Genomic DNA, 17,312 nt, shown 5'->3' with positions numbered 1-17,312 from the left:
TGGTGTGCTGGGGTCTGGAGCCGGCCCTGCATACAGCTTCTCACAATGACAAGCCATGTGAGTTACACAGACCATAGGAGTCACAATCCTTACATTATTCAGACAAAAAACTAAATTTGTGAATTAAAGTTGCTAGACTGCATAATCTGTCAACACAAATTGTAAAAAGGAAATAAGCAGTGATACCATTCCACTCATCAGCTGCTTCCCCTGTCCCTTTTTAACCTCAACTGCATCTCTTCAGCACCCACAGCCCACACACCTCCATCCTCAGCCTGAGCCACTCTCATACACTCTTGAACTTTCCATCTGCATTTATTCCAGATGAAGTACTAGTATTGTAGCAGTTCTCTGCTTCCATCATAGCTGTCTGTGCATGCCATGCACAGGAGGCAGCCAGTAGAGCAGCAACATGCTTCTATCATGCTGACTGCCTTCACCCAAGGTGAAGAAGGGCACACACATCATCTCAGCTCCTGCAGAGTTGGAACAACCACCCCTCTAAGGCTTTGGCTACACTTGCACTTCAAAGCGCTGCCGCGGCAGCGCTTTGAAGCGCTAAGTGTAGTCAAAGCACCAGCGCTGGGAGAGAGCTCTCCCAGCACTGTCCGTACTCCACCTCCCTATAGGGAATAACGTACAGCGCTGGGGCTTTGACCACACTGGCGCTTTGCAGCGCCACAATTTGCAGCGCTGGAGAGGGTGTGTTTTCACACCCTGCTGCAGCGCTGCAAATTTGCAAATGTAGCCAAGGCCTTAGTGTCAAGGAGCTGATGTGCTTATTAAGGCAGATCGCCCCTACTCTGTACCTGAAAAAGCTGCTCCTAAGGATCTCAGGCAGTGTACATTTGTGAATCCCACTAAGATGATGTTCCTTGGGTGGAACATATTCTAAATCATAAGTACTACAAGATGGTCAACTTAATTCTGGAATAAAAATCAATATTATCTTACTATAGTTTGAATTATAAGTAATTACATCTGTTTATTAAAATTACTATTAGTACCTACTCCAGCAAACACCCCATCGAGCATCGTAGAGTGAACACAGTGAAGATGATGGAAGAATACTTCTCACAGGATAGTCCATACAAGTGTTTTTTCTATTACACCAAAGGCACTGCACAGGAGAGAAACAAAGACATATTACAACTACTGAACGTCAGACAGCTATTTACAAACTAGGGCCCAGTACTACAGTCCATTGACAGAATTTCAAATTAACTGAGTATAAATGCTGTGTCCTGTGATCTTGAAGAATGAAGCCTTACATGAATTATGGAAGCCCTGGTTGCAGTTCTGTAGTTAGGGCTAAACTTAGAAAAAAAAAACTTTCAAATAATGGTGTTAAATATGAAAAGAGTATATCCTCCCCATAAGTGTAGCACTTACTCTTCAAGTACTGAATGATCTAATATTTAAGTAATCTGTCAATTTGAGTCAGAGTCATACAATTTAAGGCCAGAATAGATCACTAGAGCATCTAGTCTGACCTGCTGCAAATCACAGGCTAACACCACTACTCACACACTAAACCCAACAACAGAAATGAGACCAAAGTAAATGAAACCCACAAGAGACTAGACTGGGGAGACTGATTCTTCCTAAAAGTGGTGGTGGGGAGTGGGGAAAGCATGAGGCCCTGCCCTATGGCCAAGCCGGAAGCCAGAGCCAGGCCAGGGAGCTGGGCCACTCCACTTCAGTTTTTGTTAACACCTTCAAACACAGATGCCCATTCTGAGGGTATGGCTACACTTACAAATCTGCAGCGCTGGTCGTCCAGCTGTGCAGGGCCAGCGCTGGTGTGTGGCCACACTCACAGCTACCAGCGCTGCAGTGTGGCCACATTTGCAGCGCTGTTGGGAGTGATGAATTATGGGCAGCTATCCCAGCATTCAAGTGGCAGGTGCTTTTCAAAAGAGGGGGGCGTGGGGCAGTGTGACAGGGACGGGGGGGGGGGGAAAGAGAGAGTGGATTTTTGGAACCGACACTGTGCAAAATCAGAAAATTTTCCCACCCCCTTACTGTTAACTGCAAACAGCCTGCATCCAACATACTCCCTTTACCCCTCTGCCCCCTCCCCCCGTTTCTCTCAAGCAAAGCAAACACTCAACCCCTGTGAATGAGACAGGCAGGGGGTTCTCTCATTTCATTGTTGACAGTAGTTACAAATTGATGACAGCAAACAGGAGCTGTGTTTGAAGCAGCTCCAGGTGCACGGTGCACAAACCCAACCCCTTATTCTTTAACTGCAAAAGCCTGCAGACCAGATAAGCAGCTGCCGACTCGCTTTCTCGCTGCTGGTCAAGCAAAAAGCAAACACTCAACCCCTGTGAATCACGCAGGGAGGAAGAGGATACAGACTGATCACAGCATAAGCAGCTCCGGTAGAGCAGGTAGAGCAGCTCCGGTAGCAACGGGGAGTTCACAACAAAACAAAGAGAGGCTGCATAACAAAACAAAGGGAGTAATTTAGTTAAAAGCATTCTGGGATACATCCTTATACCCTGGAGGCCAATAACAGCGCTGGTGTGTGGCCACACTTGATGACCAGCACTGGATCACCAGCACTGCAATTCTTATTCCCCATGCTGAGCCAGGTGTACAGCCAGCACTGCAGCCAGGGAGTTGCAGCACTGGATATGCCCTGCAGGTGTGGACACTTACTAATTGCAACACTGGAAAGCCTCCACCAGCACTGCAACTTGCAAGTGTAGCCATACCCTGATACCCTATTTACCAATTTCTCTTTGCTGGCAGACAAAAGGGCCAGATCAGCAGCATGTGTTAGTTTTCTGTCTCCACACCAGCTTGGTTCTCCTACTAATTAACTCCTTAACTAGGATGAAGAGAAGTGGACTCACTGTCTCAATCCCATCACCTTAAAACTCTCCAGAATTCCATATATTGTTACCACCTAAGCTCCTGATCCTCAAGACAGCTCCTTTATCATCTCCACTTCCTTAAGTCCCTCTCCCTCCAATATTCCAGATACCAGCTTCTGCAGAACTCTCATGCTTTCTCAAGATCATTAAATACTGAATAGCAGTTATGCCCTCCATTTATCATTCTTTGAGGTGTTCAAATCTGGAAGGCAGGTGCTGGGGCCTGTGGGCTTCACGGGGGAGCATGGCAGCAATGTGTCTGGAGCTGCATGGAGCCAGACACGCTGGTCTGAGTGGCACGGTAAGGGGGCTGGGGGTTGGAGAAGGGGTAGGGAGTTCCAGGGGGCCGTCAAGGGACAGGGAGCAGGGGTGGTTGGATGGGGCAGAGGTTCAGGGGGCAGTCAGGGGACAGGCAGCAGTTGGATAGGCATGGGAGTCCCAGGGGTTTATCAGGGGACAGGTAGGGGTGGGGTCCTGGGGAAAGTTGGGGGTCTCAGGAGGGGGCAGTTGGGGACAAGCAGAAGGGAGGCTTAGATAGGGGCGGGGGTCCCACGGGGCAGTTGGAGCAGGGGTCTTGGGAGGGAGCAATCAGGGGACAAGGAGCATTTAGATAGGGGGTGGAGTCCTGGGGGGCAGTTAGGGGCAGGAGTCCCAGGAGAGGGGTATCAGGTGCTAAGGACCAGCGGTGTTAGATAGGGGGTGGGGGTCCTGGGGGCAGTTGGGGCAGAGGTCTGGGGAGGGGGCAAACAGCGGCCGCATGCCAGGATTCAAACGGCTCTGGGCTGCCTGCAGCGGCGGGGAGCCCTGAGCCCTTTAAATCCCCGCCGCTGCGGGCAGCCCAGAGCCCTCTGACTCCCGGCCGTGGCCGGGATTCAAAGGGTTCTGGGCTGCCCACAGAGCGCCATGTGCGGGGGATTTAGAATCCCCTCGCGGGCTGCACAGTGAGGCTCCGCGGGCCGCATGTTGTGCAGGCCTGATCTAAACAAACAGAATACTTTAATTTCCCCAAAATGAGTATCTTTACAGGATCAGTTTTATACAAAGATGTTAAATGGTGCTTGTTTGTGTTGGCTGAACTATTTCTTATAATATGCAAGATAAACTGTATGAATATATGAAGAACAGCCAGCCTAATATCAGCTTGACTGATAATTAGAGCCACTGCTAAACTGCTGCTGGCTGTAAGTAATAGTGTGGAAAGGTTAACTTTAGCACTTTCTGGAGACTGCCTATGTAACTGTTACAAATGCATGCAGCCTCAAGGGCAGAAGATTTGGTATGTGATAGAGCACAGGGTAAAATAAATTCTTTAGCAGATTTATTCTTGATGTCAAAACAGGAACTGCCTTACTACCACTATTTTTTTTTTTTAAAGAAAGCTACAAGACAACCAAATTTCACTAGTATTATGAAACACTTGTCAAATTCATGACAGTCTACATTTGAAAATTGAAAATATTTTGCTAGTCTATTTAGGCAGAAATTATAATAATAGTTTGCACTGTATTTTGATATTATTATAGGACCCAAATTAACATTGGAATCTGTTAGTACAGACTCCGGATCTTACATGATGTCTAAGTGAGCTTGTGGCATTAGGCTGTACTCATTATGAAGATAATATTAGACTCCTGACAGAATCCTCAGGTGCAGAATTCATATTCTCCACATATTTGTGCACTCCATGCAGAAAAATGCAAAATAAATGGGGTGGGGGGGGGAGACAGAGAAGAGGTGCTTCTTCCCAGGCAGCACTCTAGTCCAGCCTGCCTGGAGCAGCCTCAGAGATACAAATCACTGCAGGGGGAGGGAAGCTTGGCTCCCGTGCCTGCTGGAGGGGGGGCACGGAGACCATTGCTGTCAGGGGACAGGGCTGGGCATGTGTGCCTGCCAATAAGTGACAGACACTCTGTCCCTCTCACTTGCTACTGGGCAAGGGGGCTGTAGGTCTTTTTAATTATGCAGGAGGAAGGCTCTTTCCCCTAGGCGGAAATGTGTAGTAACAGTGTTAATGTTCTTATTGTTAGTTAACTGTTCCCATTCTCAATCAATTCCCCAAGGAGCACAAAACCTGTAAAAGTTTTAAGGCCCCTACATTGCCAGAATGATGTAAAGCCTTATAAATAACAGTAGGGGAATCAGGCCTTGGCTACACTTGCAAATTTGCAGCGCTGCAGCAGGGTGTGAAAACACACCTGCTCCAGTGCTGCAAATTGCGGCGCTGCAAAGCGCCAGTGTGGTCAAAGCCCCAGCGCTGGGAGTGCGGCTCCCAGCGCTGTACGTTATTCCCTACAGGGAGGTGGAGTACGGACAGCGCTGGGAGAGCTCTCTCCCAGCGCTGGCGCTTTGACTACACTTAGCGCTTCAAAGCGCTGCCGCGGCAGCGCTTTGAAGTGCAAGTGTAGCCAAAGGCTCAGCTAGGATGATTCATGTGTTTTCACACTTTTTCCTCTGCCAAAGTGGCACAACTGGGTTAGATTGCAGCTCAGGACTTATTTTACTTACCCATTTTAAAAAAAAAAAAAAAGAGAGAGAGACTTTGAGGGCAAATAAAACATTTACCAAGCAGTCAATAAAAGGTCAGGACAATCGGAAGCAAACACTTCCCAACACAAACACAACCAGGTCCAGGACAATGATTAGCAAAACTGTGTAACTTTCATGTGTTTAAGTCGGAGCAATTTAAAATGACGTTCCAGTTGGGGGGGTTGGCATTCTGTAATGTAATTTAAATGAAAATCCAGGATTATTACTGGAATGTAGGGTATTAGTTACGAAGTATTTGTAACTTAAGTTTCATGTGTTTAGGAAATGCTGAATAGTTATTGTAACTTTTTTCTGTATTGTAGTTTAAATAAATTACCAAAACAACTGAAACAGATGATTATGTTGCATTATTTTGACAAATAAAATATGTAGAATTTTGCAGAATTTAATTTTTTGACACAGAATCCCCCATGGAGTATCATCAAAGTAGAACAATTCTTAGTCTTATGAATGCAACAAAATGCTGCTTCTGCGATCTTCTATAATTAGAGTTACAGCATGCATAGTCACTGCTGTTTTAAAAAGCTGTGTGTAATTTATTAGTGTCATTTTGCTTTATTTTTTAGGGGTTTTTTATTTTTGCTTCTACGTCTTTATATTACTAAAATCAATTTCACTTTAAGGACTAATTCTGGCCAAGACAACGTATGAGGGAAATGGTAACGAGCCAATTTAAAAAAAAATCCACTTTTCTCAAATCTCTAGGGGAAAAAAATAAAAAAATTAGGCATTTTTTAAAAACAAGGAAAGAGGCAATATATATACACCCAAGCAAAAGATTTTAAATATGCAATGTTAAGTAGTCTTGTTTGTATTACGTCTTTTGTTTTGGAACTTCTTGTTCCAGTCACCATCAAGCCACCATGCATGCATACAAACAGGAAGAATAGAAGCCTCTTATTGACTGCATCCAATGCCAGACATCCTACAGATGGTCTATCAAGAGGTACAGTGTTCAGCAGATAACATAACCAGTAATGTTATAACCACAGCAAAAAGAATGCCATTAAGCTCTCTTTTCAGAAGTCAATACAGAATGTTCAGTTACAAGATTTAAGGGCTCAGGCCATAATTTTTCAGATGTGGTACCTAAAATAAGGCACCTGAAGTCAACATTTAGGCACCTAAATAAAAGTGGCCTGATTTCTAAAATGCAGAGAACTCACAATGGAAGCTGCAACTGTTCCAGAAACTCTGAAGATGAGACTGCTTTTATTTAGGTGACAGAAGTTTGAATATTCTGATCTATATGGTAGGGATGGTAAAAAACTAAACCAAGCAACTAAGCCAAGCTATATTAGGTCGACTCACACCCACCACAGTAATTACTGAAGTAAATGCACGCCCACACAACAGTCCTTGGATCAGTGGTGAGCACACTCAGCAGGAGCACTTCCACCGACCTAAGAGGGGCAGTGTGGGGAGCTGAGAGCCTGGTCTCTTAGCTTCCTGTCAAGAGCCTGGCTGCGCCACAGGCTCCAGGCAGGTTGGGCTCCTCCCCCACCCCACTCCTCATTCTCTGCCAGCAGAAGCCACCCAGGGCTTCTTGTCCTCCCGTTCCTTGCCAGGAGAAGCCACCCACGGCTTCTTGCCCCAGGAGAGCGAGGTCCAGCTACCTCGGCTTCTTGGCCCGCCCCCAACTTACTCCCTGCCAGGCTCATGGCAGGGAGCGAGTGTGGGGGTCCCCCCCCCCCACCAGGCTTCTCACCCCAGCTCCAAGCCAGGAGCAGGGTCCAGCCACCCAGCTCTTCAGAGAAGCAGGGGGCAGCTGTCAGGCTCATTTATCAATTTCACAGCTCTGTTGTGAAACTGATAAGACAGCCAATGTACCAGATGAAGTGTCTACACAGGCACTGCATCACCCTAACTGCACCAACATAAGCCTTATATCTCTTGTGGAGGGTGGAGTTCGGATGTCAGTGTAGTAGGGCACTTACATCGGTGGGCTGTAATGTAGACACTAATAATTACTGTGTAGTGTAGACAAGCCCTAAGATTTAGTAGAAATTTTTATCGTCTATTCCCCAAATGCTTATTTTCATTTTCTGCTGCCATCTGTTTTACTACCAAAATGAGCAGCTGGGTATTTTTCTACTGAGACAATTAAAAAATCATTTCCAATGATCTAATGCCTTTACGTTACATACATAAATGCCAATGGTTTAGTTCTTTCTGCCTTTTATATTTTTCTGCAAATCGTCTCAGTCATGTGATTCAGCTCAGTCAAGTCTAACCTCATCTCTCCAAGGTCAGCCCTGATGATATTAAGGCAGTCTCACTGCATCATCCATCATTCTGTCATCAAAGGAAGTAATACACTGTCAATAGTTTGATAGATTTTGAACATAACATATCTACATTCTCTTGGTGTCTTCGGCATACTCCCCTGCGGATTTATTTTCTTATCCGTGCACCTGAGTAGTTCTCACTTGTGTGGATGGAAAGTGTGTAAGGGGTGTGTGTGTCAGGAATACACCTATTAACATGTCAACATTTTAGTACTTACAAGCAGCATCTATTTAAAGAGAAAATACTGCAAAAAAGCTTCCTATACATAGCCAAGTCAGTGATAAGTGAATTCCTCAATAGTTACAAGCCCATCCTAGATCAGTGGTTCTCAGAGCCAGTCTGCCGCTTGTTCAGGAAAAGCCTGACAGGCCGGGCCGGTTTGTTTACTTGCCGCGTCCACAGGTTTGGCCGATCGCAGCTCCCACTCACCGCAGTTCGCCGCTCCAGGCCAATGGGGGCTGCGGGAAGCAGCGTGGGCCGAGGGATGCACTGGCCACTGCTTCCCACAGCCCCCAATAGCCTGGAGCTGCGGACAGTGGGAGCCGCGATCGGCCGAACCTGCGGACACGGCAGGTAAACAAACCGGCCTGGCCCGCCAGGGGCTTTCCCTGAACAAGCGTCGGACCAGCTTTGAGAACCACTGTCCTAGATGACTCATATTTACCTTCTCCTGTCTTCTACTTCAAAGATGATGAGCGCCTTTATTTATTGCTTTGCTAGTCTCATGTTGAACTAGTGGAGGGCTAATAGCACGCACAGTGAGCAACTATGCCAGTACAGAGAGAATCAGCATATTTCATCTTATTGTTTTAAAATTTGCTGTCACAAGGCTAATTGGGACTAAATGAAATGACCCATTACAACAAAGTAACATATGTACGAAAACATAAGACTGTTTATTTTTTCTTAGTGAAAAGATATTTTACAATAATTTCTACGTTTTCATTAGCTGGATGAACAAGTAATGCTTTCTACGATGCTGGCAAATCAGTTTTGGCCAGAGCTGGCACTTGAAGGCTTTAGCTAAGAACTGACAAACTCACCGCTGGAAGCCAAACCAGCTCACCTATATGTTATTGTTCAAAATAAGTATTAGTCTTATAATAATGTATTTAGTGTTTAGGCACTATAAAATGCTTGTAAGTTACTGCATGCAGCAATCTCACTTGCAATGTCCGTTTTCCCTGCTATAAAAAAATATATGTAAAGTTGGCTTTATAACTTTGAAAACGTTTGCACTGAGCTTGTGAACCCAGGCATGGGAATCATTCCCCCACCCAATTAGGAGACTTATCAAGATTAAAACAGGCCATTAAGGAACACTGCAACACAAAGAATAGGTGAATGGCCTTATTGAATCTTGGAAATGCAACATGCACGGGAGCTCATCTCAGACTGGAAGACTAAATGTAAAAGATAAAGGGTCACAAGGGAATTTTCAGGTCTTTGTTGGTTGCATTCTCACAGGGCCATAGACTCTAAACTGAACCAAGAGATCCTCCAGGGTTATCCTTGGATTTACCAAAACACATTCATAGAATCATAGAATCTCAGGGTTGGAAGGGACCTCAGGAGGTCATCTAGTCCAACCCCCTGCTCAAAGCAGGACCAAACCCAACTAAATCATCCCAGCCAGGGCTTTGTCAAGCCTGACCTTAAAAACCTCTAAGGAAGGAGATTCCACCACCTCCCTAGGTAATCCATTCCAGTTCTTCACCACCCTACTAGTGAAAAAGTTTTTCCTAATATCCAACCTAAACCTCCCCCTCTGCAACTTGAGACCATTACTCCTTGTTCTGTCATCTTCTACCACTGAGAACAGTCTAGATCCATCCTCTTTGGAACCCCCTTTCAGGTAGTTGAAAGCAGCTATCAAATCCCCCCTCATTCTTCTCTTCTGCAGACTAAACAATCCCAGTTCCCTCAGCCTCTCCTCATAAGTCATGTGCTCCAGCCCCGTAATCATTTTTGTTGCCCTCCGCTGGACTCTCTCCAATTTATCCACATCCTTCTTGTAGTGTGGGGCCCAAAACTGGACACAGTACTCCAAATGAGGCCTCACCAGTGCTGAGTAGAGGGGAATGATCACATCCCTCGATCTGCTGGAAATGCCCCTACTTATACAACCCAAAATGCCATTAGCCTTCTTGGCAACAAGGGCACACTGTTGACTCATATTCAGCTTTTCGTCCACCGTAACCCCTAGGTCCTTTTCTGCAGAACTGCTGCCCAGCCATTCAGTCCCTAGTCTGTAGCAGTGCATGGGATTCTTCCATCCGAAGTGCAGGACTCTGCACTTGTCCTTGTTGAACCTCATCATATTTCTTTTGGCCCAATCCTCTAATTTGTCTAGGTCCCTCTGTATCCTATTGTGAATTGACATATCACTACAACTCTCACTTTTAGGATTTAGACTGCAACTCATTTGTGTATATGTTTGTTTGCTTTAACCTGTAAATAATTCTCTTTTTCCTGGTTAATAAATCTTTAGATAGTTTAGTACAGGACTGGCTACAGGCAGTGTCTTTGGTGGAAGATCTAGGGTACCAATTGATCTGGAGTAAGTAACTGGTCTCTTGGGACTGGAAGCAACCTGAATATTTTGTGATATTAAGTGACCATTTATCACTAAGTCCAGCTTGCCTGGGTGGCAAGATAGACTGGAGAGCCTAAGGGGACTGTCTGTGACTCTACAACAAGACCGATATAGTGATCCAGGAGTTCACATTTGTTACTGTGTTGGTGAAATCTAATTATAAAACATATCACCAATTTGGGGTGTCTGCACTGCTTTTGACAGTCTGCTCCGAGGTAGGCACACAGCCATGAGCCACTCCAGATAGCAAAACAGTATAAATCATTAGAAAGAGTCATGTTATCTCCTTCCCCACTCCCCTCTGAGCCTGCGCAGCACGGCTAAGGAGTGAGCTGTAGTAAGACATTTCAGCATCATCTCATTAAACATAAACATCACCAGATTCTCTGACCCCAAAATAGTAAAAAAAATGACAAAACTTACTGAAACATTTTTTAGACATTCTTCACAGGACTTGAAGGAGAAATTAGAACATGCTAGAAAAAAAGAATATCAACGTTATAAACTTTTTTTAATCAATAGTGTCAAATAATATAACTTCTTAATCACAGCATGTATACACAAAAATGTAATCTCATCTACCAAATACAACGCTACCTCGGCATAACGCCACCTGATATAACACAAATTTGGATAGAACGTGGTAAAGCAGTGCTCCAGGGGGCGGGGCTGCGCACTCCGGTGAATCAAAGCAAGTTCAATATAACGTGGTTTCACCTATAACGCGGTAAGATTTTTTGGCTCCCAAGGACAGCGTTATATCGAGGTAGAGGTGTACATGCAAAGAAAGAACAGTGAGTTTGCTTCTTTATTTTAAATCAAAGCTTTTATTTTCACTAGTATTTTAACAAGTAAAACGACACCGAACACCCAATTTCACCTCCACACTGTTTAGGAAAAAAGTTATGCCGATGCCTGGCTCTAATTCGCAAAAGGAAGATCAGTGAAAGAGGACTGTTCTCTGCAAAATGATTACGGAAGACTTAACCCGTGACCCATGAGTTTTGAGCCTGCCTACATCTTTGCTGAAATTCTAAATCTCTTGCCATTCAATTTGAAGGAAACTCTGAGCTCTGCAGCTTTGGAAGCAGAAGCCAAGCAATGCCTAACGTGGATTTAGTACCAAATTTTCCTCCTTTCCATAAAAAAGTCTCAAGAACTTTTTTAAAAGGTTTAAAAAAATAAAGCCTCATGACAGGCATGTTCTCATTTTAAGAGGAAAAAAACTTCTCAAGACAGGAGACCAAATTACTTAGCAAAAAGCTCAACAAGAACCATTAAGGGATGTTTTAAAAGCCACATGAAATAGGAAGAGTTAATCTATATTTTAGTTAGGTTTTACAATGAAAAAAGTATCTTTAAGCACAGAAAACCCATTGTTGTTCATATTGCCTGAGGATGATTACAGCTGTAACTACACCACTACCCCGATATAACACAACCCAATATAACACGAATTCGGATATAACACAGTAAAGAAGTGCTTGGGGGGGCGGGGCTGCGCACTCAGGCGGATCAAAGCAAGTTCGATATAACACGTTCACCTATAACGCGGTAAGATTTTTTGGCTCCTGAGGACAGCGTTATATTGGGGTAGAGGTGTAGTACCTATTTTTCAGTGGCAGGTAACAGGATGCAACTTGTTTTAATCATTACAGAAAAAGTTTAGAGGTTACTGTTTGTGAAAAGCCATCCTGACAGCCCTGGAGTCTGGTCCTTCATCCACCGCACAGATAGAATAACTTCTTCTCACTGGTCCAATGAGATGCCTCAGTCCTTACCTAAATGGACCATGTCTAGAAACTAAAAGATAGTTCAGTCTACTTGCCCAACCAATCCTTGATTTTCTAGCTACTCTGCCAAAAGGCATTCCAATTGTAATTTGTTGTGTGCAGATTCCTAGAAACTGGCATGACACCATCAATTCATTTCACATAGGCAACAAACAACAAGTCATCAGATGGTAATGACTTTTGGACAGGTATACAGGCCTACTTTTACACAGCCATCCGTTAGTCATAAATAGATAAGACATTTTTTAAGTCTACAAAAATTGTCAAAGAGCTTACTTAGTGTTTTTTTTTCTAAATATCTAGAAGATATTTAAACTCCTACATTTCATAATTCATTGTCCTGCTGCTTTGACATTAATTCTTAGCATATAACAAATTTGTGCTTTATGTACTGGTATATTCAGATTAATAAATTAAATTAATAAATTTAAACTGCCCCCCCACACACACACTGATTAGTTCACATTGTATCAAGTAGCAGCCAATCCAATGAAGAAACTCAAATTCTAATAGTATGGCCAATACACCAACCTCAAGCAAAAAATAGAAATAAAAATTTAGAAAAAAAAAATCAGGGCTTTGGAGCACAGCCCGGAGCTGGCGCGCAGAGCAGCTCTGGAGCAGTGGAGCTACAGGTTTTGTCTGGAGCTGGAGTGGAGCCAGAGCACAGCTCCAAAGCCCTGGAAAAATTCATAAAGTCTATAGCAAATATTCCTTAACTCTGTAAATTTAAGTTTTCAGTAATGTTATGCCACATGGGCAAAAAAAAATTCACAATAATCAGAGCTAGAAAACTCAAGTTTCTAAATGAAGTTCAGGAAATTGGTTCATTCAGTGCACTGGTATTGTTAGAAAGGTATGGGAATTCCAGGGATTTTTAAATTTTCTTTTAAATGGATGACCTTTTATAACTGAAGTCATTCAAAGTAAAAATAAAGTGAAAACCCACAAGAACTACATCAAGAAAGTAAATAGAGTGCAGGACCAGTTCAACTCAGTGAAATTTCACAGGCTCTCGAGAAGATCTGGTCAACAACCTAAAACCTTGCATGCTCTTTGAAGGACTGGGGCCTGAATAACAGAACCAATGATTTCTTTAGATTTATAAAATAAACAGCACCTATATAAAAGCTCTAAATGCCAAATATTAAAAATTCCACAATCAGAATATACACTTCAGTCAGCCTCACTCCTCTTACAAAGTAGCAGTTCACAATTTATAAACACCCCACTACACCAGACCCCCTATTCTGTATGATCAAAATGATCACAGGAAAAAAAAGACTTGACATTTTAAAATATTTTATTTATTGTTGTTACAACACCTAAGATTACTATAAGTGAAAGACTGGAGAAATATAGTTTCTAATTTTCATTTTGTTTTACTCTTTGCACTTTACAGCACAGCTTACAGCTGTTTTCACTATTTGCTTTGCAGTCAGGTACAGCTTTCCTTTCCCTGTCTGTGTTCGTCTTTCAAACAGCAACAGTGGAGAGAGAACAAAACATTTTTAAATATAGGAAAATGCAATCAAAACCAAATATTGGTAGGCAGAGTCAGAAGCCAGTCTAGTACTTGGAAACTACTTTCAAGTCTTTTTAACACAACTGGATTTCAAATTGACAACGTTCCCATAAAATTTCAAGATTCTAAGGCCTTACACCTTTACTAGGAAAAAGAGGTGTATTTTTAACACACATTAAAAATCAAAACTTGCCTTTTCTACACAGTTTTTGTATTGGGTTGGCTATTTCAGGTAGGGTTGTGATTTTTTTTAACCCCAATAGTTATATCAGTACAACCTTGCATGGAAACAGTTGCATCAGTATAAAGGTGCCTGATAAGTAGTGGTAAATAATTAAGACATCAAGTCCTTGATTCAGAATGATCTGGATGGCTTGATAAATTGGGTGCAAGCAAACAACATGCATTTTAATATGGCTACATGTAGATTTATACACGTACAAAGAATGTAGTCCACACTTACAGAAAGGGGGACTCTATCCTGGGAAGAAGTGACTGAAAAAGATTCAGAGGCTGTAGTGGATAATCAGCTGAACATAAGCTCCCATTGTGATGCTTTAGCCGAGTTAATGTGATCCTGGGATGCATAAACAGGGGACTCTTGAGTAGCAGTAGAGAGAATAGTTGGTACAATGTGATCGCTGCTGGAATACTGTATCTAGTTATGGTGCCCACAGTATAGGAAGGATGTTGATAAAATGGAGAGTGTTCAGAGAAGAGCCATGACAATGATTGAGGGATTAGAAAAAATGCCTTGTAGTCAGAGACTCAAAGAACTCAATCTATTTTAACTAAGAGAAGTGACTTGATTACGATCTATAAATATCTACATGGGGAACAAATATTTAATACTGTGCTCTTCAATCTAGCAGAGAAAGGAACAACAAAGGAATTTGAAGCTAGACAAATTCAGCCAAGAAATAAAGTATACATTTTTTTAACAGTGTGAGTAATTAACTACTGGGACAATTTACCATGGGTCATGGTGGATTCTCCATCACTGACAATTTTAAAACCAAAACAGGAATTATTTTAGGGAAGTTCTACAGCCTGTTATACCAGAGGTGAGACTTGATGATCACAATGATCCCTTCTGGCCCTGGAATCTATGAATCTCATACAGGATTAAGCTGCCATGATATTAAGCATCCTTATACCACTATAACTGCATCCACACTAGTGGGTTGTGGCACTTTAACTATACCAACACAGTTAAAGCTGTATAATTTTTCTACGTAGAAAAGCTGTAAGATTTTTAATGTGTGTTTAAAATACATCTTCCACCTTACCTAGACATGGCCTAAAAAGAGATGAAGAGCTGAATGTACCAAGTATACAATTTCCACAGTGCAAGTAATTAATGTTTAGTCAGATTTGCATTCTCAGAGCACACTATTTTACAGAGGTGTTAGCTGCTTGTTGGTTCATCCCTAATATTTTAGTAGCAGAATAAAAAAAAAAGTTCACTTTTGTCACAATATGTTGATCAGCTGGTGGAGGGAGGAAGAGAAAGAGGAAATTTAATATTCCTTTTCATGGAGAAATCTTTGTGGAAGAGAGCTGGTCTGCTCAGATTGAATCCTGAGTATTCATTACAATGTACATCTCACAATCTAATTTAATGAAAATCAACCATATAAAAACATTTTCTTATAACCTCTGTCAATAACTATTAAAGTTGAAGATATTTTTACCAAGAGCCTTCAATGGCCTAGCACAGTTCTGGTGCCCAGAGGATAACTAGTATGGCAGCAGTCCATCAATCTAGAACACCTCAACTGTCCCTCATTACAAAACCCATCCCTCACGTATACAGGCAACACACGGATGATATATTCTCTCGTCCTCAAACCTTTTGAAAAGCCTGCTGTTCTACCAAGCTGACCAGTACTAAACCAAGAATGAACAGCATGAGGATTTTAGCTAAAATGCAGATATTTGTGACTCTACCACTAATCTCTTGGGGGCAGTCATTTTATTTGTCTAGCATACTTTCTCTGGAGCATAGCCCCATCTCACAATAATAGTGCTGTACAAAGAGACTTCATCTACGCTACGGGTTAGATCGATGTAAGACCTACAAAATTAAGTTGACCTGAGTTAGGTCAGCCTACAGCCACCACAGTAATTGCTGCAGCAGTTCATGTTCACACTACACTGCCTGTCAGTGGTGCCAAGTATCAGAGGTGTAGCCATGTTAGTCTGTATCCACAAAAACAATGAGGAGTCCGGTGGCACTTTAAAGACTAACAGATTTCATTGGGCATAAGCTTTTGTGGGTAAAAAAACTCTCTTCTTCAGATGCATCTGCACTGATTAGTGCCCATCCTAACCAGGAGTGCTTCCACCAACTTAACTGTGGCAGGTACTGACAGGTGGAGTCCTCCCACCTCTGGACCTGTCAGTACTGCACTGAGCTCACAGTTGGAGATGTCCCCCCACTCCTCCTACAACAGGCTGACAGTCCAAGCCAGGGCAGATTGCACCCATGTAAACGTCTAGAGCAGAGCTCGGGAGGGGCTCCATCTGAGAGCTAATTTAGGTCAACTTAATTTTGTAGTGTAGACAAGGTGTGAAGCTATCTAGATAATCTGAAACCCTGGCATAGCAGTTACCAGAGAAAAAGTTAAAGGAAGCCCTAGGACAATCCAGTTCCTGTTTCTCTATTATGCTTTTGTCAGGTGCCTCCCTCTGGGTGAGTCACAGCAGGCGCGTCTTGGGGGAAAACTCTGCCCCCGGGGTGTTTTAGGGCAGGTCTACACAGACACTAGAAACGTGCACGGGTGCAGTCGAGTCTCCTTCTTTCACCCTGTTCCCACTACCCTGCCTGTGCGGCGCACCAGGCGGACTGGAGAACAGGCCGCTCCTGAGGGCGGGGAAACCCCGCCGGCCCTACACGCACCAAGGCACGTAGTGCGGGGCGGGGGCGCAACCTCTGTGCCCCCCCCCCCCCAGAGCCCAGCAGCGCGGCCCCCGGTCCAGCCGCCCCCACAGCCCCAGACCCTAACTGTAGGTGCCTCCCACACCCCCAGAGCCGGGGCAGCCCCCAGAGCCTAACCGCGGAGCGCCCCCCTCGCCCTCGCCCAGCCACGGGCTCCGCTCCGCGCAGCTCCCTTACCGCCCCGCCCCGCCCCGCCCCTCCTCTCCTCTCCTCTCCTCTCCTCACCCGGTACAGCCGGGTCTCCCGGGCCCGTTCCCGACCCCGGGCGGATGAGGGTCAGGCCGGGCAGCCAGAGCGCGCAGAGCCGCATCGCCTCCATCGCTGCCGGGCCGGGCGCTCCGCTGACTGCAGGGCCGCGGCCCACTCGCCGCCTCCTTTGAGCGCGTGCAGCGAACCGCACCCCGCCCGCCTCCCGCGCAGACGCAATGCCAGCCCCGGAGCCGGGCCGGGTCCAGCGGCCTCTAGCGGCGCCCAGCGGCTCTGCTGCTTTCGCCCCCCGGCAGTTCCACGGGGGGCGGCTAGACTAGAACCCGGGGCTTTGTCCTCGTTTCCCTGCCCTGTGGTGTGCCCCCCCCCGATGTCAGTCCCTCCCCCAGGATGGCTCAGTCGGTCTTTCCATCCTCTTTGCCCTTAGTCCCCTCTTGTCCTCCTCCCTGCCCCTCACGGGGTGTCCTCTCCTGGCCCCTTCGGGCTTCTCTTTGCGTGAACAGTGAGTGACTGCCCTGGCGCTAGCCGA

At 44.6% G+C, this 17,312-nt stretch overlaps 1 protein-coding gene across 3 annotated transcripts in view; it reads right to left on the bottom strand.

Annotated features, from left to right (window-relative positions):
• Nucleotides 1–17,002, bottom strand: part of LOC120399107 (pituitary tumor-transforming gene 1 protein-interacting protein-like) — a 56,598-nt gene extending 39,596 nt beyond the window's left edge. Inside the window, exons 1-3 of one of the 3 annotated variants that reach the window (XM_039527008.1) lie at nt 16,802–17,002; nt 10,741–10,793; nt 1,012–1,120 (exon numbers count right to left, since the gene is read on the bottom strand). In XM_039527008.1, coding sequence (XP_039382942.1) covers nt 1,012–1,120; nt 10,741–10,793; nt 16,802–16,895 — 256 coding nt within the window. In that variant the 5' untranslated portion in view covers nt 16,896–17,002. The remainder of the gene's footprint in view (nt 1–1,011; nt 1,121–10,740; nt 10,794–16,801) is intronic. The other 2 variants (XM_039527009.1, XM_039527010.1) reach the window with 2 other exon arrangements.
• Between the last annotated feature and the right edge of the window lie 310 nt (nt 17,003–17,312).

This window comes from Mauremys reevesii, linkage group 2, assembly GCF_016161935.1.
Source record: "Mauremys reevesii isolate NIE-2019 linkage group 2, ASM1616193v1, whole genome shotgun sequence".
Taxonomy (NCBI): domain Eukaryota; kingdom Metazoa; phylum Chordata; order Testudines; family Geoemydidae; genus Mauremys; species Mauremys reevesii.
This window is presented reverse-complemented; position numbering and strand designations above follow the sequence as displayed.